The sequence below is a fragment of the Mustela nigripes genome, chromosome 12, assembly GCF_022355385.1.
Source record: "Mustela nigripes isolate SB6536 chromosome 12, MUSNIG.SB6536, whole genome shotgun sequence".
Classification (NCBI taxonomy): domain Eukaryota; kingdom Metazoa; phylum Chordata; class Mammalia; order Carnivora; family Mustelidae; genus Mustela; species Mustela nigripes.
In genome coordinates, this window is record NC_081568.1 from 105,708,533 (window position 1) to 105,734,877 (window position 26,345).

Consider the following 26,345-nt stretch of genomic DNA (forward strand, 5'->3'; position numbering starts at 1 on the left):
AACTAAGTAAGCTCCATTGTTTTGTTTTGTTTTAAATATTTAGTTCCTCTCCTCTCCCCTCTGGGCCTTTGGAAATTCTTTTCCCTCTTCCTGGAATATTCTTTCTCTCACTCCCTGCCTCTTTGCATAACTCATCTTTGGATGCCAATTTGGATTTCATTTATTATTTTGACAATATTTCCCTGACAATGACCTCCCAACTTTGGGTTTGGTGGCCTTCTGATTTGCCCTAGGAACACACTCTACTCGCTTGATACAGCCATTTTCTTTCTGTACTCTAATTGCCTATCTCTCTCTCCTTAACCACAATGTATATTTTTCGAGGGCCTCTAAATTTTTGCTTACATTGTTCCCACCCTCTAGAATATCATTCCCCTGCTTTTTTTCCCTGGAAAACTTTCTCCAAACCACTCCCAGCTTCAATTCAGGTAGACTGATCAGCTCTTCTTCTAGGTCATCACAGAACATTACACTTGAGTCTGTTACAACACATAGCCTGTTACGTTACAGTTACTTATTTTTAATAATGCCTCCTGGTTAGACAGTGAGAGTCAGGAAGGTACATATTAACATACTCATTTTTAGATGCCAATCACAGTGCCTGGCTGGTATATAGTAGTTCTTAAGTATGTACCGACCAGAATAACTGAAACAAAGTTAAGTCTGTTTCAACTACTCTTACTAAGAATTAGGCAGAAGACATGTAAGAGGAGAATGGGTCATTTTACAAAATGTGAAGATGAAAATGTATGGGTTTATATATCTTTGCTTAAACTTAATAGTATTCAACTCCCTTCCTGACCCACCCTCTTTTTAAAAGTGCCATTCAGAGAGCACCTACTATCTCTTACATTTAAATAAACCTTTTCAATTTACTCCCTAACTCTAATTCACCATTGGCAAGAGAAATAGAGCATGAGAGAAAAAAAAGTAAGTGACCTAAAAATATTTTATCAATAGTGATCAATTATGAACTTTAAGAGGTAAATTCTATGGCAGAAGTCCAGAAAGCCTTGATTTAAATCCTGACCCTGTCACTTTCTGACTTTGTGCATTCCACTTATGTATCAAGGCTTCGTTCTTCCATCTGTGCAATAAGAACTGTAATAACACATGCTTTATACCTAGAGTTACTGTTGGAATTAAGACTTTATATATGTAAGACATTTAGAACAAAGCATGACATACAGTAAGCAGTTAATAAGTGTTAGCTATTATTGTCTTAAATCGGGATTGCTCGATTAAAAATCAAGAGTTATAATATGTTGCTACATTATAGGAAAAGGATGGGATATGAGTTCTAAAAGGCTTCTAAATATTCTAGACCAGTTGGGTATTAATATAGAGTAGTGGTATGAATAAACATGTCCTAAAGGACTTTGCATTTCAGAGCTGGTACTAGGTTCTAATTAAGACCTTTGTGTTCAATTGCTGTAACTCTGGAAAATTTTATTTCTCTATTTTCACATTTATGATGGTATGGATTAACTAGTGACTGTCAAGGACTTTAAAAACACAAAAACACTAAAGTGACAAATCAGTTTGTAAGTACCTAATGTAATCACTGACAATATAGCATACTACATTAATTCCCATAATGCCTTCCAATTCTAGTTAACTCTTAAGTTCTTGTTAATTTTCTCAAAAGATGTTATAAAATTAACTACGTGGTTAAAAAAAATAAACTTCTGAATCTGTATCAATATGGGTTAGAAAACTGTAGAATTAAATGTAGATGCAATAAACTTTAAAAGTGATGTATTGTAATTCTAAAATTATCATTATTGCTAAAATAAATGATCTTGTTGAGATTTTAAAATACCAGCATATGTATTTTAAAATCCAATTTTAAAATGTCACATAATAATATTAATAACAACTCCAGCTTAAAAGTCAAAAAGATGATTATCAAAATATTTTGATATAGCCTATCATTGTGATAAGTGAAAAGGTTATGATTTAGCCATATTTTGAAAGTACAGCCAAATCTTGATTATCTTTGGTCTGTGGAGATCAGGATAGCTGGGGTAGTTAAAATCCATCTATCATTCCAGAACTTCATCTTTAGCCTCTTCTCCCACCACATCTTTACCACAATTAACTTAACGGGCCAGTTTGCATTCCCACTCCCTTTCTTCCTTACTTAAACACAAAAATGGCAAAATAAATACATGAATAAAAATTTGACAACAAATAAGACATAGGAAGGAAGGGCTATATCTCTCCACTAATATCTATATACTAGATAACCCATCTCTGATTATCAAGAGTTGGCTGCACACATTAAGTTTACCTTCAGAGTTAAAACAGCCTCATTCTCCTTCATGTCTTTAAGTAAAATCAAGCAGGAGTTCCTATGCCTTAACATTCCTAGTCAGCGTTTCTCTGAGTACCTGAAAGAACCCTGGTGGTACAGGACCTACTGGCATGCCATCTCCTGGGGGAATGTTTCCTAGCACTGGGCTGGGAGCTGCTGCAGCACTCTGCAAAGAATAAAGGAGAAACAAACCTACGTCATTACAGCAAAGGCACAATACCAAAGACTAACGATCATAGATTGTAGGAAGGGAAGCTTTTCATTCCCAGGAATAACTACTAGTAATTTCCCCCACTCCAGAGATAAACTAACGTACAACAGTTAGTTTAGTATATGACTAAGTTATTTGGTTTAAACAAGTCTTTTAAAACTGTTTGAATCATAGGATTTTAATAAGATGGTATACTTGAATGATACATAAAACGCAAATAATAACATGACAGAAAGATAAAAGTTTAAGTCAATCCTTTATTGAAGGCACAGGCATCTGAAATGGTAACATCAATAACAAATATGTATATATGTAGGTAACACATTTAAAAATGGTGGGTACAGAAGTTGGAAAAAAAGAACTCTTTTTCTAGATTATGCTTTTCTGTGTCATAAACAAGAATAATTAATTTTTTGGCTATAGGTAGTAACACATTATTCAATTTCTAATATACTACAACTGGAAGCCAAAACATAACTGAGAGCAAAAACAGGGTGGTGAGGATGAAAAAGTAATTAGGAGACTGAATAAAATAAAAGAATTAGATTTAGAGAGATTAGTCTCATATAAACAGATTATGGGAAAAAAAAACCAGGTTGAAAAACTCAGTCTATTTCACTTCCAAATTATTTTGTGGAACCCTAGAGCTTCATAAAATAGGAGTACTAAAATTTTTGACTTAGACTCTTTGTAATCAAATCTAGGTTTTAGATTTAATTCTTACAATAGTAATGTATATCACTCACTAGTCCACAACCGTGGGCTTCATCCTTCTACCTAGTTAGACATACTCTAAGTACTAAGAAGAACAGTCACAAAGGGACCAGAAATGTGCTGAAGAAAGGTCAGTATGAATACACAATCCTGCCATGAAAAGAACTCAAAACAAATACTGGATCTAGTATATCTGTTGCACTGTCCTTCTCCATATATTAGTGTGTTGATTCATACATTAATATTTCATTACAGAATGAAAATCAATATATCTGTAGCCTACATTTCCCGGTATAGAAGTTGACAAAAAATACTAAAACATGTTTATTCTATAATACTAGCAGTTTTTAATAATGAAAATCAATGATTTCAGTATTTCCTGTGGAAATCTAGACTTACATGTGGTTCTCTAAAATGTTGCTTACCTATGAATGCCAAAATTCTAAACTTCTGATAAAGCATAGAAAAGGACAAATAATATTTCTTAGATATTAAGATGAAACATTAATCTGTTATTCTATTCTATTTTATCTTGTTATTACTACTTTTTAAAGTAGGCTCCAGGCCAAGCATGGAGCCCAATGCAGGGCTTGAACTCACAACCCAGAGGCGAAGACCTGAGCAGAAATCAAGAGACAGAGGCTTAACCGACTGGGCCACCCAGGCACCCATGTTATTCTATTTGAAGCAAAAACATGCTATTTAATTAGCATACGTTACTTGAATACCTACCATTTGCCAGATATTGTTCTATTTTGCTTTATGTATCCACATTCATGTTTTTAAAAAATGAAAGGCACATTGTTTTTTTTCACTTTAACCCAACTGGTGTAAAATTTTAACACAGTGTTACAGTAAGAGGAAAATTTACCACCAAACATTTATTCTCTTCTAGTTTAAATATGACATTATAGCTAGATAGATCTAGGAAAGAAGATTTGACAGTCAACTACTATCATGGGCAAGTTGCTCTCAGTACTTAGAGCTAGACATAGGATGTCACCGTTGTTCTAATTAATTGCAGGACAGAAACCTTTTTTGGGGTAAGGTTTATTTATTTATTTATTTGAGAGAGAGAGAGTTAAAGAGTGAGTGAGAAAGAAAGAGAGCAAGAGAGAGCGTAAATGGGGAAGAGAGGGAGAGCAGCAGCTTCCCCACTCAGCAAGGAGCCGGCTTGATCCCAGGACCCAGAGATCATGACCTGAGCTTCAGGCAGATGCTTAACGACTGAGCCACCCAGGTGTCCGAATAGAAATTCTTGAGACAAGTTTGTAAACCACCCTCCCCTAGACTTTTACAGAAATGTGTACTGCAACTTTGAGCAGGTTTTTAAAAAAAAAAAATAGAATTCAGTGAATTAATGCAACTTCTTACTGTAATTCAATGGTTTTATTTCTCCCTCAATTGTAGTTGCCTAGCATGTGATGTGATAAGCACTGGATGTTTTACACAACTGATCAATTATTGAATTCTACATCTGACACTAATGATGTACTATATGTTGACTACCTGAATTTAAATTAAAAAAATAATATAATTAAAAACATTTCAAAGCAAAAGACAAAAAGCAAAACAATCAAAAAAACCTTCTGTCTCCCCAGAGGAGAAGAAAACATTTGTTTGCATTTAAATTAAAATTCAACAAAAATACCAGGTCACCATTGACTCCTTTATTTTTTTTTCTTTTTGGCAACCACATAACTTAAAGGTATGTAATATGCTTTTTCTTCAAAATTCTTCATTATATATGCTTCCTATGGTATTTTTCAGCTATTCGTTAAAAGTAAAACAAAATGTATGGTTCAGATACAGGTTTAAACAATTAAGTCTTTAAAAATAGCTTCTGAATGTTCATTTCATGATTTCAAAATTATTGAATAAATGCAATTTATATTATAAAATATAAGTATTTTACATATAAATAGATATGAAATATATATTTATATATGTAAATATATAAATATGTAAAACATGTATTTTTACATATTTATGTAATATGTAAAATATATATGTAAAAATCTATAAAATATATTTATAAAAAATATATATACTATATATATATATATATTGTCAAGAACTCTTACACGTTCTGCAACAGAGCAGTTAACATAAGAGGAAAAAAAAATCCTTAAAAATCCTTGCCATGTAGAAATTAGTATGTTAGTGGGAAAATAAATATAATAAGTTCTATGGAGGAAAAAAGAACAGGGAACAGGGAGTTCCCAGTAAAGGGGGTAGGGATTATAACTTTAAATAGAATAGTTAGGAATGAATGAATAAGCCATAGAAACTAATGTTTCACGTTATGGTGACTAACATCTAACTATGCCTCTTACTCTGTTGTGGAGACTGCCTCCCTACATGTCAAGAAGTACCAAATTCCTATGGTTTGCACCTATTCCCTCAGAGGGGCACAAGAATTTTGTGGAAAAATTTTTTTCTTAATAATCGTGCTTTAGGCAAACAGTATTCTTGAAAATAGAAAAGAATAAAAGAAGAATAGAAACAGCAAACTTTCTTGAAGAGAGAAGAGTTTTATAGCTGGATGATTTATGATTTACAGCACGATGATGTTTTCTGGTGTGATAGTAATTTCTAGCCTAGGCCTAAGGACATGAAGTACAATGAACAGAATCTTAGTAATTATCCAGTTTGTTTACCCAGTACAAGCACTACTTCAGAGCATTTCAGCACAAACTTCACTCTGTGGACCACATTTTTGAGCTAAATCATGCATCCATTCTTCTGGGATTTATTGACAAGGGATAATTCACCCTTTATTGTACTGTGTGGACTCAAGCTTAGGGTAGCATTTGGCACACCGTGTTAATCATTAACAAATACTAGTCTGATAATAAATACTCCAGAAGTAAACTAAATTGCACTGCAAGCATTGTGAAAGAGGGTATTTCTCAAATCACTTAACTTGCTCATTTATATACCATAGCACTATAAATAATTTATGCTTTGAATCTATAAGCAAAATGAGAATCAAATTTTTGGGATTAGAGATTTATGTAGAATGAAGAAGGACAAAATTTCTTGGAGTTCATTGCTATGATTTATTTTTATTTTTTTTTAGAGAGAGAGAGAGAATGTGCGAGCAGGGATTGGGAGGGGGGCGCAGAGGGAGAAGGGGAGAGAGAGAGAGAGAATGTCAAGCAGGCTCCATGCCCAGCAGGAAGCCAACTGTGGGGCTTCATCTCATGACCCAGAGAGTATGGAACTGTCATTGCTACAATTTCTGGGACTTGTTTCAAGTTTACTTCCAACTCATGAGAAATTTATCTCTTGACTTGAGGATTGACAGAAAGTTGCTGGCTCTAACTTGTAAAGTATGTATTATTTTGGAGGGTTGTGACTAAATCACAAAAGAAGAGCAACTATTTCAATTATATTAAGAACTACAAGAAAGCATCAGTTTTGCTGGATTTGTGTGAACTCCTATTAGAATACCATGAAAAATCTTTTACTATATAATATACCCATGATTATTTAGGGTTCACTTTTTATTTTATCTTTCTCAAAAAAAGAAAAACATGTAAATATTATGACTTTAAAATATTTCTTATAACTAAACTGAATACATGAGACTTCAGGGCAAATGTGAAAATATTAATTATGATTAAAAGTGTTTTGTCTCTCTACTGGATTAATTTGTATGCTTTCAATATATACTTTCCGATACGTATTTTCAAACTGCTCTTAAATCATTTACTTTGTCATAGTCTTAAATTTCAAGGGGTTTTGAGAGTAACAACTTCACTTTTTCTTTTGTATTTCCCCAAGTCACTAATACAACTTTACCTTCTTTTATATATGTGATATATTAAATTTGGTGATTTGCTTTCCCAAGGAGATAGTAAAATGAACTTTAAAGAGTCACCATGAAATCTTTACATGTTATTATATATTTATCTTTGCTTAAGTCTGTGTGGCCATTTTCCTCTCTTGGATGTTCTATAGTAATGTAATTCTACCCTTTAAGAAGGGTACCCCTTCTTTTTGTGTTGTTTTCCCCTTTTATATATGTCCAGCACCATTCCCCATTTTCTCCTTTCTCGTAAATGCTATTGCATAACTGCATTTAAAAAATATTTTTACTCTCCTTTAATTCCCTATTTCTGAATTTAAAGAACAGAGATATATACTGTTATTTTACATATTATCTTCTTAAATAAAAACAAAAAGAATTCTTATTTTATGGGCGCCTGGCTGGCTCAGTTGTTAGGCGTCTGCCTTTGGCTCAGGTCATGATCCTAGGGTCCTGGGATCGAGCCCGGCATTGGGCTCTCTGCTCAGTGGGAAGCCTGCTTCTCCCCTTTCCCACTCCCCCTGCTTGTGTTCCCTCTCCAGCTGCATCTCTTTCTGTCAAATGAATAAATAAAATCTTTAAACAAACAAACAAAAAAGAATTTTTATTTTAATGTCAGTTATTATCGCTGGTAGCCTCTGACCAAAAAAAATTGTATACACTTCTGTATGGAGGTTTCAAAACAATAGGCATATAATAAAATTTTGCTTAAAAATAAAATTAGGATACAATTGATTACTAAATTAGCATTTATCAAGATTCTACACATTAAATAACTTGCAATTTTATATACTAAGGATTTTAGAGAACCAGTTATCTAATTATACACCTGGGAATCAAGATATAAAGTCTGTACTTGGTGCAATAGAAGAAGTATTTTAAGTGTATGTAAAATTGTTAAGGTAATAACAGCACTAAAATAGGACCATGATTATTAGAAACAGGAAGGACTGATTAAAGGGAAGGGTGAGTTGGAAGAGATTGGACAGGGAGTTTTTACTATTAAGCTATCTGTGCTATTTTTAAGCCATATGCAGGAAGTTTTCTGAGAAACATTTAAAATGGTGGTAATATCTTATCTTTACAATTTTAATGCAAAGCACAATTCAGTATTTGGCTGTTGGTTGAAGACATATTCCTTATCATACTAAAAATCTTTCTTTGCTTAGTATTCTAAAAACAATTTTCAAAGAAATAAAGTTTAAAAAGATGTTTTGCGCCTTTTTTTAAATTTGGTTGATTCTTTGGTTTTTCTTTTGGGAAGCTTGATATAAGTAATCATATATTGATGGTTTTTTTAAACTTAAAGCATCATTGTATTTCTGAGCTAAGCCATGCTTGATCTTCATGGGTGATCTTCTTAATAGGCTAATGAATTAAAACTTGTTAATATTTTATTCAGGATCTTCACATCTATACTCTAAATGAGACAGGTTTAGAATGTTCCTTGCTGTATTTTATCTTTCAAACTTGAACATTCAGATTATTTTACCTTCCCAAAATTAACTGGATGTCAAACTATCTTATATAATGCTGTGAAGAAGTTTTATAATATGGTATTTGTCTGCTTTTTGAAAGTTAAAAAATATGCAGCAGTAAAAACTGCCTGAATACAAAGGCAATTTTGGAACTAATTACAGTCATTATTCCTTTTATATTTTCTAAATTTCTATTTGCTTCAATTCTGTTCATTTACATTTCCCCCAGAACACTTCATTTCATTGAGATTTTTAGTTTTATCCATATTCACACTACTTTCACATACTTAAAAAAAGTCCTCTGCAGCAGCTGTGAGAGAGATTGCTAGTAGACCACAAACATCTGTTTTTCCCCCTTCTTCCATGGTAAAAGAACTGTAGCCAAGCGTACAGCAGCCCAACTACATCGTATTTCTGTCTCCTTTTTTCTCACCAAGAACCACAGTTCTCATGAATGGATTGTGAGCAGAAGAGGTATACACCGCATCCAGGCTTTGGAATGTAGCCTACCTATTTCTTTTTTTTTTTTTTTAAGATTTTATTTTGAGTAATCTCTACACGCAACTTGGGGCTTGAACCTACAATCTCCAGATCAAGAGTTGCATGCTCTATTGACTAAGCCAGCCAGGCGCCCTATCCTACTTATTTTTAATTAGAGATCTAATTGCTATCACACCACCAGCCTCAGTCTCAGTCTCTGGATGATTCCGTGGAGCAGAGCTGCTCACCTGCCCTGGACTGCCTTACTGACTCCTGGCCCTGAAACAGATGATGAGGATCCATTTTCTCTCTTCTCAACTGAATTAGCATCGTCATCATTATCTTTGCGAGACATTGTTTACTTCTTTTGCTTTTTAAAATTATCTCTATTTTCATGCTTCTTTTAAAGGCTTTATTGTTTATTTTCAAACTTCTCAATTAAATTAGTAAATAATTTTTTTTCTTTTTTGTTTAACACAAAGAATATAAAACTGTAAGGTTTGGCTCTGAATTTACCTTTGATTGAATCTGCAAGGTTTGATGTTGATGTTCATGATTTTTTCCCTAAATCATCTAATCAGTATAATTTTGATTACTGGATATAACTGGAAACCAAAATTATACTGATTAGATGATTTAGCAAAAAAAAAAAAAAAAAATATATATATATATATATATATATATATATATGAGAACACCAACATCAAACCTTGTCGATATAAGCAAAGATATACTTTAAATTACAAAGGGTTGGAGGTTTTATTTTTGTTTTTAATTTCTAGCTTTCCCAACTGCATCTAGATAAGATGTAGTATACAATTTCTATATTTAGGAGTTTACTGAAGAATTTTTTACGGTCTAACCAATGGTCAATTTTCATAAATTCCCATGAATATTTAATAAAATATCCATAGTCTACTTTTTCCATTTGTGTAATTCCTTCATATTGTCTCTATTCACATATATATAATACTACACAATTCTTGCTTGTTCATTTCTCCTTTTTTTTTTCATGTTTAATAATCACTGCCTTGAATCTACTTTGAAATCAGTATTGCAAGCCCTTCTTCCTGGTGTTTATTTTATATCTCCCATCCACTTATTTTGAAACTTTATGCTATATTTGTTTTACTTGTGAGCAAGAAAAGTCCTCTAAGATGCACCTAATGAAATGTCCTTTAAAATTAGAAAAAAGAAATGAATTGTCTTTATCCTAAGTTTTAAAGGTACTAAAATTAAGACAAACAATATCATTTACCTTTTCCTGATAAAAAATGAAGCTACCTTACACTTCCTATTCTACATCTCCCTCTTCCATTTCCTGATTCTTACTCTAAACATCTGCAGTTTTAGGCACACACTTTTTTTATTTTCATCATCTCTTCTTTCAGTAATAACTTCTGGCCTTTCCACTCAGTTTTGTAACCATACTTTCAGCATCAAAATAAAGAACTCCAATTTTATCTATTGTTTCCCCTATCAGTTTCTGGTTTTTTTCTTTTTAAGATTTTATTTATTTACTTGAGAGACACCGAGATAGCGAGAGAGAAAGCACGAGCAGGGGAGAGAGGAAGAGGCAGACTCCCCACTGAGCAGGAAGTCTGATGCAGGACTCTACCTAGGACCCTGGGATCATGACCTGAGCCGAAAGGAGACGCCTAACCAACTGAGCCACCCAGGTGCCCTGCCCCACTATCAGTTTCTTTAAAAAAGAGAACATTTGCTACTCAGGAGTTTTAATTTTTATACATTTCTAGGCTGGCCAGAGGATATATCAATATCATTTTCCAAACCCTTATATATGCAAATATCTTTGTTGACTCTCATCAAAACTAGAGATACCACTGTTGGCTGGTATTTAGTGTTGCAGAAATCTGATCCTGTCTTGATTTTTATTCCTAGGGATGTGATCTGTTTTTTTCTTTTAGATATTTGAGGATGTTTTCTTGATATTTATAATTCCCAAATGCCTCCATTCTGCACCTAGGTACTGATTTCTAAATTACTTGCCTAAAATTATGTGAACCTCTTCAGTGATTATTATTGAGTTATTTTTTTTCAAATGCTAGAAAACTGGTGGGGGGAAATCTTTTCAGTTATCAGGCGTAAAGGAAAGTTCTCACAAACCTCAAAGGGTCATTTTTTTGCAAGTGTTATTAGTATCTAATAGTTAAGATATTATTGGTAACTAGGGAAATATGCTTAAGAATCTCACCAGGAAAGAATTTTTCTAAGTTATTGGTAGCATGGGAAATTGGTGCACTTGTAAAAAGCATATATATATATATATATATATATATATATATATATATATAATGTGCTACAAAAAATTAATAACTTTTGACTAAGTGATCCTTCTTTTCAGATAATATTCAAATATAAATTCTGAACTATGAGAAAAATAGTACACATAAAATATGTTCACTGTCATATATTTATAGTAAGAAATACTCAGAGTAACCTAAAAATTCAGCAATAATGTAATGCTTAAATAAATTGTAGTACATCTAAGTGACAAACCATGATCAACTGTTAAAAATAATGGTTACAAATGGAATTATTTGGGCAGTACAGGAACTCGTTTATAATGTAATGCTTTGTGAAACACGCCAAAGGTAGAATTGAGTGTAGACTATATATACTATAATTATGCAAATGACAAAAAATAATCTATGAAAGACAATGGGTGGATACATAGAGTTAACTGTTAAAATTATACAAATGATTTTTAATAAAATTCCCCCAAAACTTTCTGAAATTTCATTTTATTTCTACTTATAACATAAAGGAACATTATTATACACACTGCCAGTTTTGTCAATAATGGGACCAAACACTAGCTTTACTTAAAACAAACCTAATCCCTAAAATTTAAGGTTAAATAATATGAGAACATTTCTAACTTAAACAAGAACTCTTATTTAAATAAAATAAAATATAAAATATTTTAATTTTAATACTATAAAGTTCAAGTTTGTCTGTTTTGGAAAGTTAGATCCTAGCAATAATCTAAAAATCACTTAACATTATTTCTGGGCATTTGTTTGCATTGATTACATAAGTTCATTTTTAGGACTACATACTCAACCCCAGTCAACTCCCCTCAGTCACCTTCTTATAATCTGGAGAACCAGGATCATTGACTGTTGTGCTACTTTTTAGGCCTGTTTTTAAATCATAAAAAAATTTATATGTTACTTTCACTAAACCTTAATTATCCAAAGAATAGTATTACAACCCCTTTGGATTCCAAAAGAGGGACAGCATTAAAAATAAAATCAAGTAACGAAAACCAAACATCAGTGAAGAAGTAGAGCCTGGACCCTGACACTTAGAAACACAGAAAGTGATGAGAGTTGGCAAAATAAATATTGTAGCTGGTGTTTGCCATACGGAAGAAAAAGAGAGCTTTGGTTGGTTGGTAATTTCTACAAAATGCTGACTTTTTCATATGAAAGCCAAGAAGCATGGAAAATAAGACAGGCAAACAGAAGGGAAGGAGCTACTGGTGTTAAAAAAAAATGTTTCAAGTGCAAAAGAAATGCAGGACGCTGATAAACACAAAAATGGTATCCTTCCTAAAGGATACTTTCAGGAGGCCACCTTTAATTTGGTGGTTAATTTTCTGAACAGCAGCCATGTCTTAGAAATCCGATTCCTGGAATTCTGAATTTGGCTTTATTAGAAAAGGTAGAGTATAAGAAAAAAGAGCTGATGTAAGAGATTTGTTTTGAGATAACTAAGTTCTAGGTGGTACTTCACATTTGTAATGCAACCCCAACAGTAGGCGGTCATTATGTGCCTGGGGCTATTTGAAGACTCAAGGATTCAGTTTCATCATACAAAATTTTGAACTTGGCTTGATTATTCCTCAAAATGATAATTATGAGTTAAAAAAGCTTAATAAATACCACATAAAAATTTTTGTTTAAAACAAAATGAGGATATTTATGACAAACATGTTTAGCATTCATTAAAGATCAGTCCTTGAGAAGTATTGTCTTCATACGAATGTCAGAGGTTGGGTAAGTTTTTATTAAAGGGATAAGCCTGCATTATGACCACATGGTCAAACTGTAGGCCCAACTTTTGTTAGTTCACAAAGTTGGTGAACTTTTCCATTAAACATCCCCCCTCCCTATCCACAAACATTTTAGTCACTTAATAACGTAACCTCCAACAGTATTTCAAAATACCATAGTTTAAAGACAAACACAAGGAAAAGATGTTAGAAATATTAATGTTGAACCCTCTTTTACAAGTTTTTAACCTTTATAGATTCTAGTAGATTGCCCTAATTTTCCTTTTTGACCTTAAAGATGAAAGCCTTTGTCTCGTTTTTATACTATTGGTTGAGTATAAAAGTCCCTGGGCCTCTACTTATCTGAGAATCTAGGTATTTTAACTATTTCTAGTAGCACCTAGGGAGGGAAACTGAATTATCGGAGTTATCCCTTGGAAAAAATAATTCCCTCTGTGGTAGACAGAATGGCCCCCAAAGGTACCCATGCTCTAACCCCCAGGGCCTATGAATGCAGTTGCCTCTACAAGCTAAGAGCAGCCCTGGCTGACTCCCCAACCACAAGAAACTGAATTCTATAAAGAGTCTCCCTAAACTTGAGAGTGGATGCTTCCCAGAGGTTCCTGGGAAGAGCTCAACTGACCCACACCTTGATTTCAGCCTTGTGAGACCGGAGTACAGAAAATGGCCTTCTCACCCCAGATTTCTGACCTACAGAACTATGAGGTAATAAACTTACGCTGTTTTAAGATGCTAACTTCATGGCAATTTGTTACAGCAGCAACAGAAAAGTAATACACTTATCCCCCAAAAGGACTATTTCATTTTGAAGAACATTTTCATGGGGCATCTATAAATTGGAGAACTCTAAAAATCCTTAGAGGTTATTGTACTTGCCCTGTTGCAGAGTATGTATGTATCAATACTACATTTTGATTAAATCCACCTTCCTAATTAAAAATAAACAACAGAATGAAACAGGTGGTTGCCAGAGGGGAGGTGGCTAGGGGGATGGGCAAAATAGGTAAAGGGGATTAACAGGTACAACATTTTTTTTAAAGTATGTAAGTCACAAGGTTGAAAAGTACAGCATAGAGAATATAGTCAATAATATTGTCATAACTTTGTATGATGACAGATGGCAGCTACATCTATCATGGTGAGCACCTAGTAATGTATAGAACTGTTAAATCACTATGCTATAGACTTGAAACAAATATCAAACATTGTATGTCAACTACTTTGATAATAAATTTCACACATATATATATTTATACAAAACACACACACACACACACACATATTTCCTAGGTTAGGTTATAATGGTTTTCCTGGTCTCACAGTTCTTTCAGTGGCTTTGAAGTACGTTGCATGTGAATCTGTTTTTTCCCCTTGACAGGAGGGAAGCATAGCAAGGAGAAGAACATCAAAAGCAGTATCTCTTCTTCAGTTATAATTGCCTGCCAGGCTCCAGCTCTGCCTTCCTCTTCTCTACAAAGAAATGGCTCCTTGACTGTTCACTGCAGGTTCCCCCAATCCCATCTAGACTCGAGCCAAGCTAGCTCTTAGGTAGAGAAAATATAAAGACAACTGAAACCAGAGTTTAGGGTTCACTGTGATGACTGTTCTGACCCTGCACACTGATGCAAAGTAACTAGGGTCCATCCTCAGTCCCTGTGGCAAAAGGTCCATTTCTTAACTTCCATTTGCTGGGTTTCCAGCTCAGTTCCTATTAACTAGCAGCTCAATGTCTCAGAGACTAGAGCAAAACGTTCTACTGAGTTCTTTCCTTACATTAATTCGTAAGGACTATGTTCTGTCACTGAACTTCCACAGCTGAATTTTCACTATTTGCAGGTGCATTCCCTAGATACAGATAGTTCACCTGCCTAGACCCTACTCGATATTTCTTGCCATGCAAGAAATGCACCCATGGTGCATAGCATCCGCTACCTGCAGAGCATTTCCATTCCTCATTCCATACCAACCTAGTGATGAGTTTTCGTACGTACAACTATGTTTGCCTGCTATTAGCCTCCAAGATCTCCCAGGCGGAACTACTGACCTTTCTTGACTTCCTCTCAGTGGTCTGCTGTAGGACCTTTCTCAGCTGCTTATTCTGTCACCCTAAATGGCCTTGTTTTAGATTCCAAGATTTTGATATGACTCTAGAACCTCTATTTTTAGGTCCTTTAAAAAAATTTTTTTGTCACAGTACAGATTATAGTCATGGAGGTACAGCTCTGTATCAATAATATGAATCATTTAAGTTTTTGGTTGTGTGTTTGATTTTTCCAGGAAGAATGTCATCATTATATATTCATCTTTTTAAAAGTCCTATCACTTGTAAGTCACTTAAAAAGTTTTGCAAAAAGGCATATCTCTTCTGAAATATATTATTGCTTTTGAAATTTACAGCTTTGTTAGGAAGAAATTTGAAGTCAATAAATCTCAGTTTTTTCTTTTAATAGCATTATTGGCATGGACTTGAAACAACATGCTTCCAGTGTAACAAATTTCCAAAAGTAACAGATTTCCAAAAATTTTATCTAGAATAGCTAAATATGCATAAGCAGAATTTTGATAGGTTTAAAAAAGTAAATATCAAGTTATTTCATGACATCACAATATTTTTGGATGATTTCCATACTAAAATTAAGCTTCAAACTTTAGTTGTCTTTAGTTATTTAAATTATAAATAAATATTTATTTACATAAATATGTTTAAGTATTTATATAAATATATAAAAAAGATAACTCAACAGTGATTTAAGTAGAAATACTACGATTTGGTTTTAAAAGATATGAGTTACTGTTTTCTTAAAAGTGGCATAATTGATGAATTATAAAAAAGTACAAAATGAAAATAAAAGTAAAATATTAAATGGAAATATTTGTTTACATAGGCTCCAAATTGGAAACAGGGGCTAGCTTTCTAAATCATTTTTACTAATAATGAATATGCCTCGGGCGCCTGGGTGGCTCAGTGGGTTAAAGCCTCTGCCTTCGGCTCAGGTCATGATTCCAGGGGTCCTGGGATCAAGGCCTGCATCGGGCTCTCTGCTCAGCAGGGAGCCTGCTTCCTCCTCTTTCTCTGCCTGCCTCTCTGCCTACTTGTGATCTCTGTCTGTCAAATAAATAAATAAAAATCTTTAAAAAAAAAAAAGAATATAAAAAGAATATGCCTCTGCTTAATTCTGTTACTGGGCTTGAAATTATCTAATTGCTGCCACAACGCAAAACAAAACAAAACATTACTATATATTAGCACATATAACCATACAGATTAAGGGATACCTGCAAAGGATGCTTTTACATCTGTATAATGTTTTGGTGGAGAGGTAACCTAAAAAGTGCCTTAACAAAGGTCTCAAAGGTAGTACCTATAAAAATACAGTTAGTTAGACTAAAAAAATGAGAAATTCAGTAAATAACTGGTACTCTCCATTAGAACAGAGAGGCAAAAGTAAAGAAAATCATGCTAGAAACTTGCTTTAAAATAAAAAAAAATAATAATAAATCTCATGAGACATTGGTTGAGAAACATGTGGCGAAACTTCATCTACTATTTTTCTAACCTCCAACTATTTGTTCTACAGTAATCACTGATGTTCACCAATCTGAAATCTGTAACATATTTAGTCATCAGAGAAAGATGGTTAACTACAATTTCAACATAAAGAGTTAATATGACTATATATTTTTGAAAAACAAATATACCAAATCTTAAATTACAAAGTGGTACTGGGCTCTAGAGTATGGCAACACTCCTCCAAAAACCTAGAATTCATCCTTTGCAACTATCTGTCTTCAGACACTGTACCACATTCTTTTGGGTATTCTCAAGATAAGAAATCTTTATCTTTAAACAATTTGCTTTTGGAAGCAGGTAAAATTCATTTAGTATAGTATATTGTAACAGTGGATTTTAAGGAAGAATAAAAAGATTTCAAATTTTAAAAAATTTAGCAAGAGAGCCTTGTCATATGAAGTGGCTTGAAATTCAGTTTTGGGGCACCTTAGGTGGCTCAGTCGGTTAAGCATCCCACTCTTTATTTCAGCTTAGGTCACTATCTCAGGGTCATGAGATCTAGCTCTGTGTTTGGCTCCATGCTGGGTATGAGGCCTGCTTACAAGATTCTCTCCCTCTTGGCATGTGATGTCATGAACACTGTGTATTATATAAGACTGATGAATCACTGACCTCTATCTCTGAAGCTAATAATACATGATATGTTAATGAATTGAGTTTAAATTTTTAAAATTAAAATAAAATCTCCCCCTCTTCCTCCCCCTCACCCAGCTTGTTCACTCATGTGTTCTCTCTCTAAAAACAAAGGGAAAAAAAAGAAAGAAATTGCAAAAATTTGATGTCTTTAAATGACAACATGATTGAAATGTTTTACATTTTCATATATTTTATTTTATATTTTTCAAAGATTTTATTTTTAAGTAATCTCTATACCCAACATGGGGCTCAAACTCACACCCCCTGAAATCAAGAGTTGCATGCTCCACCAACCAAGGTAGCCAGGCACCCCAAGTTTTTACATATTTTTAAATCAATTTTTTTACTTCATAATTTTCATTCATGAGTACTTGTTTTTTTAATCCAACAAATACTTATGTCTACTATATATCTGATTCCACACCAAGCAAACTTTATTTTTGTTGCGAAGAGTTTATAATCTTAGAGGAGGAAACATAATTACACACATATTTATTGACTAAAGCGATAAATGCCAGAAGAAAAAATAAAAAGAGAGAAAACATACTTTGGAGAGTTACAGAATGTTTCCTAGAAGTAACACTTAGGCCGAGAAGCTAAAGAAAGAGATACTGATAAAGGGGTAAAAAAGAAAAAGAAAAAGTGAGGTAACAGAACTAAAATATAAACTATAAGAATGAAAAAGTAAAGACCGTATGGTGACCAAGAGAGTGACAGAATATAAGAAATTATAAGAAAGGTCAGTATGGCTGAATCACAGTAATTCCAAAGTGTGGCATGAGAAGGTGATTTTAACTTTAACAGAGGATCAATATAAAGATTAAAAAGTTTTGTTTTGTTTTTTAAAGACTTTATTTATTTATTTACTTATTTGTCAGAGAGAGAGAGAGAGCGAGCACCATGATTTTAACTTTAACAGAGGATCAATATAAAGATTAAAAAGTTTTGTTTTGTTTTTTAAAGACTTTATTTATTTATTTATTTATTTGTCAGAGAGAGAGAGCAAGCGCGCACCAGCAGGGGGAAGTGGCAGGCAGAGGAAGAAGGACAAACAGGCTCCCCGCTGAGCAGGAAGCCCAATGTGGTGCTTGATCCTGGGACCCTGGGATCATGACCTGAGCTGAAGGCAGATGCTGGACGGATTGAGCCACCGAAGTGCCCCTGATTAAGAACTTTTGAGGAAAAAGCACATGATCACCACAATCTATTGTTTTAAATATTAGGTGTCGTAGCTCCCTGAGAAAAGGAAATAAAGGGAACAAGGGAAGATGCCTTCTGAAGTTGCACAGTGATAGGCTGAGCTGCTTGGGCAGCAGCGGAGAAGAAATGTGGATGGATAAATAGGTTTTCAAGGGCAAGCAGCTGACTCAGTCAGTCGAGCATGGGACTCTTGATCACCGGGTCCTGAGTTTGAGCCCCACACTGGGTGTAGAGATTCCTCAAAAATAAAATCTTAAACAAAACAAAACATTTTTCAAAGTTTAAAACCACCAGGGTTAAGGAAGGTAAATCACAAGTGAGTGAGGAAGAAGGGTAGACCGTGGATGGCTCCCAGATTTTGAGCATAGGCATTGTTCCAGTGCAGTGACCCCGCTAACAGTGAACACATGTCAAGTGTAGATGAAGGAGTGAAGGGAAAAGCATAAATTCACTTTAGAATGCATGAAACATTGAAAGCGTTTAGTAACAATTCAGTTCTTAGTATTTCCAGAAAGGAAATTCCATACCCCCTAACTTATCTGTCTTACTGACCTTATATTTTAAACCCATTTCTTTTAAGTTCTCCTTTTCTATTTTTCTAACATTTCAGAGAAACAATAGACCACACTTTAGGTATGTAATTTTAGCAATATATACCTTCATCGGCAAAAGATGAATAAGAATTTATGGTTCCTTTCTGTAACTCTTAAAAAATTCTTTTGTAGAACCAACCATATTATGATGAGATTTTCTCTGTACAGATTGGAAATACTTAGCCTTAAAGGAAAAGGTATCTTTTCCTCCTTTGTATATGCAGCATTTAGTAGTGCCTGGAATGTGGTCAGTAAAAATAGGCTGGAATGAATCAATGCTAATAGGAGGATGTGTTATATATCTAGATAAAATAAATGTTACGTTATTTATAAAACTAGTAAGTATCTTAAATCTAAAGTAGACTGTTTTATTTTATATCAAACAAGCATATCAAGTTCCTGGAAGACAAATTGACAACAGTCAATGTAACTGATTCTTGCTTCACTATTTTCTAAATAGGCTTGGATAGTTTTAAAGTAGAATAAATTATATAACCTTCACGTGAGCATTCACTGTAGATAAACCAATGGTGCTATTACATAGGAAATGTCAACTTATTTTTAGTATCATTTCATATGAATTGTATATCTGACTACTATAAGATGACCACATAATTCATTTTCAAGATCAAATTCTAATATATGGTTGCCAATCACATATAGCCATTAAGTTAACTTCATTTTAAACACCATTTTGAAAATGTAACCATAAAATAATCACTTCTTTCATTGTGAAATCACTATCAGTGATTATTCAACTAGATAAGACTGGATGTTTTGTCTAACAGAGTAAAATTTAAGGCAAAAAGCATTGATAGATACAAAGGTCTTTACTTAATAATAAAAATAACAATTTACAACAATCAAGTTATAACTCCTCCTTATTGTACCCAACAGTATAACTTCAAAATACATATAGCAAAACTGACAAAATTATAAAGAGAAATGGACAAGCCCATAATCATAGTGAGATTGAGACTTCTCAAAAGCTCATATATTAAACAGACTAAAAATTAGATTCAGCCACAATTAATACGTTTGACTTAAAGGACACTTATAAGACCCAGTACCCACAAAGAGAAAATATGTATTTTTTAAACAGTCTTGGAATACTCATAAAAAATAGATCAAAGTAGGCCATAGGAAGGTATCAAAAATAGTCAAGAATATATATTTATGGACTCTATTCTTTGAATATAAAGCAATAAAATTAGAAATTAATAAAACTTTTATTTTAAAACTGTATACTTTCAGAAACTAAAAATATATTTTTCTAAATATATAAAATCATAATAGAAAATTATTTAGATTTGAACTACAAAAACTTTCTGTATCAAAATTTGTAAGGGATAGCTAAAGAGGTACTTAGAGAAAGTGCATAGCTTAAACATGTATATTAGATAATAGAAAAGTTAGAAAAATTAGATTTTCTGGATTTATCCCTGAACAGTAGTAAATATCGGGAGTTATTATTTGTGGTCCATTTGAAATTTAGAAACAGGGCTACTTGGGTGTTTTAGTCAGGTAAGCAGCCAACTCTTGGTTTCTGCTCAGGTCATGGTCTCAAGATTGAGGTCTCCTGGGATTGACCCCTGCACCAGGCTTCATACTCAGCAGGGAGAAGGATTCTCTTCCTCTCCTCTGCCCCTCTGCCTATTCTCTCTCTTTCTCATATAAATAAATCTTTTAAAAAATAAAATTTACATACATATTTATTATGTTTCTAACTTGGACTTGGTACTTGCCAGATACAGTTGAGTAAAATAGAATATAAGATTCTATTCTTAAGTTTATTGTAGAACAAAAAAAGAGAGAAATGACTATTTCATTCTGTAAGGTAATATATACTATCAAAAATAATATAGAATGGTAAACATAGCTATGGGGTAAAACCAACCATAATGTGTGGTTTCTAACCCCTGAAATTGCATTAAAGGGGAAAGTAAAGAGGAATATCTTGGAAGGAAACAAATGCCATTACATTGGGAGAAATGTTATCATTAATTGTACTGCATACATCACCTTGGTAAAAATACTATCTATTCTTCATATATTTGTGAAAAATTAGTATATTTATGCCTAAGCAGAGGCATTGTCACCTATCTTCCACATACCAATTCTCTGATACAGTTCATGTTAAGTCAATCTCCAGAGTATCCTGATCCCTCTTTGCAATATGCAGGAGATGAGCACCTCACCAAAGACACAGGTTATTCAGAACATAGCTCACTGTAAGTTCTATAGGAGCTCACATTAAGAGGAAAACAACCTAACACTGGGGTTATCTTCACAAAAGACAGTGTTGGTTGAGCTGAATCTTAAAGAAAAGCTAACATGATGGAAAGGAATAATAATAGTAAAAATAATTATTTTTATTATATTATTTAATATATTTATAACACATTTAAGTAAATAATATATAATTTAATAATATAAATATTAAATATATTATTTAATATTTAATAAATAAATATATTATTATGATTATTATGTAATGTATTTATTATATGAATATTATATAAGTAAATGTATTTATTATAATAATTATTTTTATTAACCTATATATATAGGTTACTTTCACTCAAAGCTACATAAACATATATAATGGTAATTTTATGGTTTCAAACAAGTATTTGCAAATAGTAGGCTCTCAGCAAAAAATGTTGAAGGAATAAACCAGACAGGGTTAGAAGGCAAGAGAGAAGACAATTTCAAGTAGATGGTTAAAAATGTTGAATGACACACTGATCAAAAAAAAATTAAGAAAGGAAAAGGTACTTTCAGTTGAACTAAAAAATAAATTATGAGCTTATATATCAGACACTGCCAATGTAAATATAAATAAGCCATGATTACATATCTAAAGAAGTAAATATAGTATAAAGTGGGAACTAGATATGCAAAGTAATAAAAAAAAGATATGCATAAGGAGTCCACGCTGGTTATCTGGAAAAGGCTTTTTGGAAATGAACATTCTGGAACTTAGTGTTGAAGTAAGTAAGCATTCATCAGGCCAAGAAATATAATTATAGTGAGGTTGTAGTGTGGAAGCTAGATTACAAGATATGAAGAAGGATGGGAGTTGCTAAGAAATAGAGGTACTAGCTATAGACTACTCATTTAAAGGTGTTGGCTAAGAAAGAACAGAAATCAAAAAGTAGTTAAAAAGAACATGGCAGTCAAGTGGAGGTTTTGTTCAGATGGGGAAGATGATAAAATATAAGAGTAAGGTCTCTAAGAGACAAAGAAGTTAAATTCAGGACACAGTCTAAGAAGGGAAGAAAGGCATCTCTTCTGAAACTGCAAGAAAAGATGGGATTATCATCAATTTTGTTAAAGAAAATGGAAATTAGTTGAGGTGAAAGCACTCTGTCATGCAACTCATTCCAGATGGTCTCACTATTCTCTGTCAAAAAGGATAGGAGTTATCAGCTGTTATTGAGAAGAACTGAAAGTGAGAGCATTTAGAAAGGAGATATCTGAAACAGTTGCTATGAAAAGTAAACTATCAACTAATGAGTGAAGGGTAATACTCCAAGTGTATACAGGGCCAAGTTTCTCTTGAGAAAGTACACCTTTAGGACAAAGTCTATTTGATAAAAAGAATGTTCCTTAATACAAAACAACAAGCGGTAATTCAATCAAAGCCAAATATGAAAGATTAATAGGAAACTTTATAAAGTAGTACTCATTAATTTTTGCTTTAAAACGATCACCTTCAAACTACAATCTCATTAGCTTAAAATTTTGGTAATTAATTAATCAATGATGCACAGTTAACAACGGCAACAATTTTCTAACTTTGAACTTTGAAATATACAAAAGTATATTGTAGATACAGTAACCTCTGTAGCATCAAAAGAAAGGGAAGGGAAGGGAAAGGAAGGGAAGGGAAGCAAAGGAAAGGAAAGGAAAAAAAGAAAAGAAAGAAGTATACCTAACAGTTGTGGAGTAGTGGAGTAGTGGAGATAAAGTGGAATATCAAAAGTCAAATATTAAAAGTTCAAAAACAGGTCAAATTAAAAGAAAAAGGACAAAGACTAAATTAGACAAAGAAAACAATAGATAAGGCAACCCACAAATACAGACCATTACACTAAATATAAGCGATCAAAACATAGCAATAAAATACATAGATTTCAGAAAAGAAAACAAGATCTAGAACATGCTGCCTCAAGGAGCATATTTTATATACAAATATATATATATAAATTAAATGCAAAGGCATTGGAAAGGACATACTTGCAAATATCATAAGAAAGCTGGAGTACCTATATATATCAGATGAATTAGAATTCAGGACAAGGAATATCAGAGATAAAGAAGGATAGTTTTATAATAATAAAAGAGTCAATGGATCAAAAAGACAAAACAATCCTAAAATGTATATGCATCTAGTTAATTAACTTCAAAGTACAATGAAACATAGACTGTCAGAACTGACAAGAGAAATAGACAAGTACATAATTATAGGTAGAGATTTTAACACTTCTCTCTTAATTAATTGATAGAATAAATACATAGACCATCAGCAGGGATATAAAAGACTAGAATAAATCTATAAACTAACTAGATCTAATAGAGTTTATAAAACACCACACAACAATAGCAAAATATACATTCTTTTTAATGTGTATTTTGGAACATTCACCAAAACAGACCATGTGCTGGCACATAAAACAAGTCTCAATAAATTTAAAAGATAAAATACAACATATGTTACCTGAACGAAATAAAATTAAATTAATAATTTAAAAATGTTTTAAAAATCTCCATACATTTGGAAATTAAACAATATTCTCCTAAATAATACGAGTAAAGGAAGTGATTGCATGCAAAATTGGAAAGGATTTTATAATAAAAAAAGTATTTTATACTGAATGAAAATAAAAATATATCAAAATTTGTGGGAGGTAGCTAAAGTAGTGCTATTGGGAAAATGTATAGCACTAAATTTTACATAAGAAAAGACTTAAAATCAATAACCAAAACTTCCATGTTCAAAAGCTAGAAAAAGAAGAGGAAATTAATGCTTAAATAAGCAGAAGGAAGGAGACACTAAATATAAAAGCAGAAACTAGTCAAGTAGAAAGTAGAAAATATATATTAACCAGAAAGCAGGTTTTTTGAAAATTCAATAAAATTAATAAACCAGACTCATGATAAGATAGAAGATATAGATCAGAAGGTGATAGTAATAACTGTCCTATTGATCTGATAAGGGAATATTGTGAATAACAGTATCCCAATAACATTGATAGCATAGAAGAAATGAACAAATACCTTGAGAGAAAAAACAATGACCATAGCTGGCCTTAAAAGAAACAGAAAATCTAAATATGTCCATATCTAATAAATACATTGAGTTCTTAGTAAACTTTCCCACCAACAAAATTCCTGGCCCAAATAAAACTTTAAAACTCACTTTATGAGGCCCGTATTATTCTGACATCAAAAACAGACATAGAAAATACCAGAAAACACAGACCAATATCTCTCATAAGTGTACATGCTAACATTTTACTACCAACATATAAATAGGTTAATAATAAATCATAATCAAATGAGATTTTTTTCCATAAATGCAAGGCTGGTTTAATATTTGAAAATTAATACTAACAGAATAAAGGTGTAAAACCACATGATCAATTCAGGAGGTATAACAAAGCATTTGCATTTGACAAAATTCAACATCTATTCATAATTTAAAAAGAAATTCTCAGCAAAATAAAAACAGAGAGGAACATCCTAAATCCAATAAATTTCTATCTTTGAAAACCTATAGCTAGAGTCATATTTAATAATGAAAGACTAAATGCTTTCCCCTTAAGGTAAGGAACAAAGCAAAGATGTGTATCATTACCATTTTTATTTGACATTTAAAGATTTCATTTATTTATTTGAGAGAGAGACAGTGAGAGAGAGCATGAGTGAGAAGGTCAGAGGGAGAAGAATTTAGAAGTCTAAATTCTAAATTCTCCACGAGGAGAGCTGGGAGCCCGATGCAGGACTTGATCCCGGGACTCCAGGATCATGACCTGAGCCGAAGGCAGTCGTCCATCCAACTGAGCCACCCAGGCATCCCTCTATTTGACATTTAATGGGCAGTCCTAGTCAGTGCAATAAGGCAAGATAAAGAAATTAAAGGCACAGAGATTGGAAAGGAAGAAGTAATTCTTCCATCACAGAAAACAAGATTGCGTACCTAAGAATCTTCAAAAAAGTACCTAGAAGGAATAAGTGAATTTTGCATGATCAAAGGATACAAGGACAATACATGAAAACTGATTAAATTCAGTATGCTGTGAACAGATAATTGCAAAATAAAATTTTAATAAAATTTCTGCTCCCATCCTGTAGTCACGGAGTTCCCTTTTTAATGCTCTAGATGTTGTAAGAGTCTCTTTGAGATACACGGCTGGGGTAGTCAGGGTTCACTCACTGACTCTTCCTTTCTTTCAAGGAAGTTGAAGATTCTCTAATTTACCCCTAAACTGTGCCATGTTGGAGGAGGGATGATGCCAGCAAAAGCAAGCTGTTCCTCTTACCCACTTCACTGTGTCCAAACTTGGTTTCCCCCAATGGAGTTCTAGAACTTCTCTGGAAAACTGCACTTCTACAAAAGCTCTCTCATCCAGAAGTGACTACTCAAGTCACTATCTGCAGATGCTCCAGGAACCCAGACAAGAGGAGCCAGAATTAGTTCACAATAGGTTCTATAGCCACGACTTATGTCCATTTGCCTATTACCTAATGAACTAGTGGCTGAGTCTCCTCTCAGATCCCTTGGCATATGCTACTAGGTTCCACAACACCTATGTTGCCATGATGTTAATATCACTCTGCTTGGGCATCCTATATTTTATCTGGCAATCCTAGCCACAGTAGATGGACATAAGAAAGAATCATTTATTGTATTAAGGCACTGAGATTTTGGATTATTTTTACAACTATTTGCCTACCTTGACTGTATGAAACATAAAAATATTTTAAAGAATTCTAATAGAAGTAATCAGTAGCCATAACAGTGATAGTAGTCATAGAATTAATTAGATTTGTGAATGAGGTCTGAAAATATCACCACATAGTTTATTGTGGTTAAGTTGATAAAAAACCAAGTATCTCTAACAGGCACAGTATATGAAATAACTGAGATTTAGGAAATTTATATATGATACTTGTTGAGTACATAATAGGTGTGGTGTACTCTGATATATATAATAATAAGACACATTTTGTAATTCCAGAGACACAACAGTAGCAAAATCAGAAGTGTTAAAATAACCCTC

The 26,345-nt window shown here is 33.0% G+C and overlaps 1 protein-coding gene across 5 annotated transcripts in view; it reads right to left on the bottom strand.

The window, feature by feature from the left end:
* Positions 1–26,345, bottom strand: part of SSBP2 (single stranded DNA binding protein 2) — a 296,460-nt gene that overhangs the window by 82,260 nt on the left and 187,855 nt on the right. For 3 of the 5 annotated variants that reach the window (XM_059418171.1, XM_059418172.1, XM_059418176.1), the window contains one exon: positions 2,394–2,483. The exons of the other annotated variants lie outside the window; for them this stretch is intronic. In XM_059418171.1, coding sequence (XP_059274154.1) covers positions 2,394–2,483 — 90 coding nt within the window. The remainder of the gene's footprint in view (positions 1–2,393; positions 2,484–26,345) is intronic. 5 annotated transcript variants of the gene reach the window in all.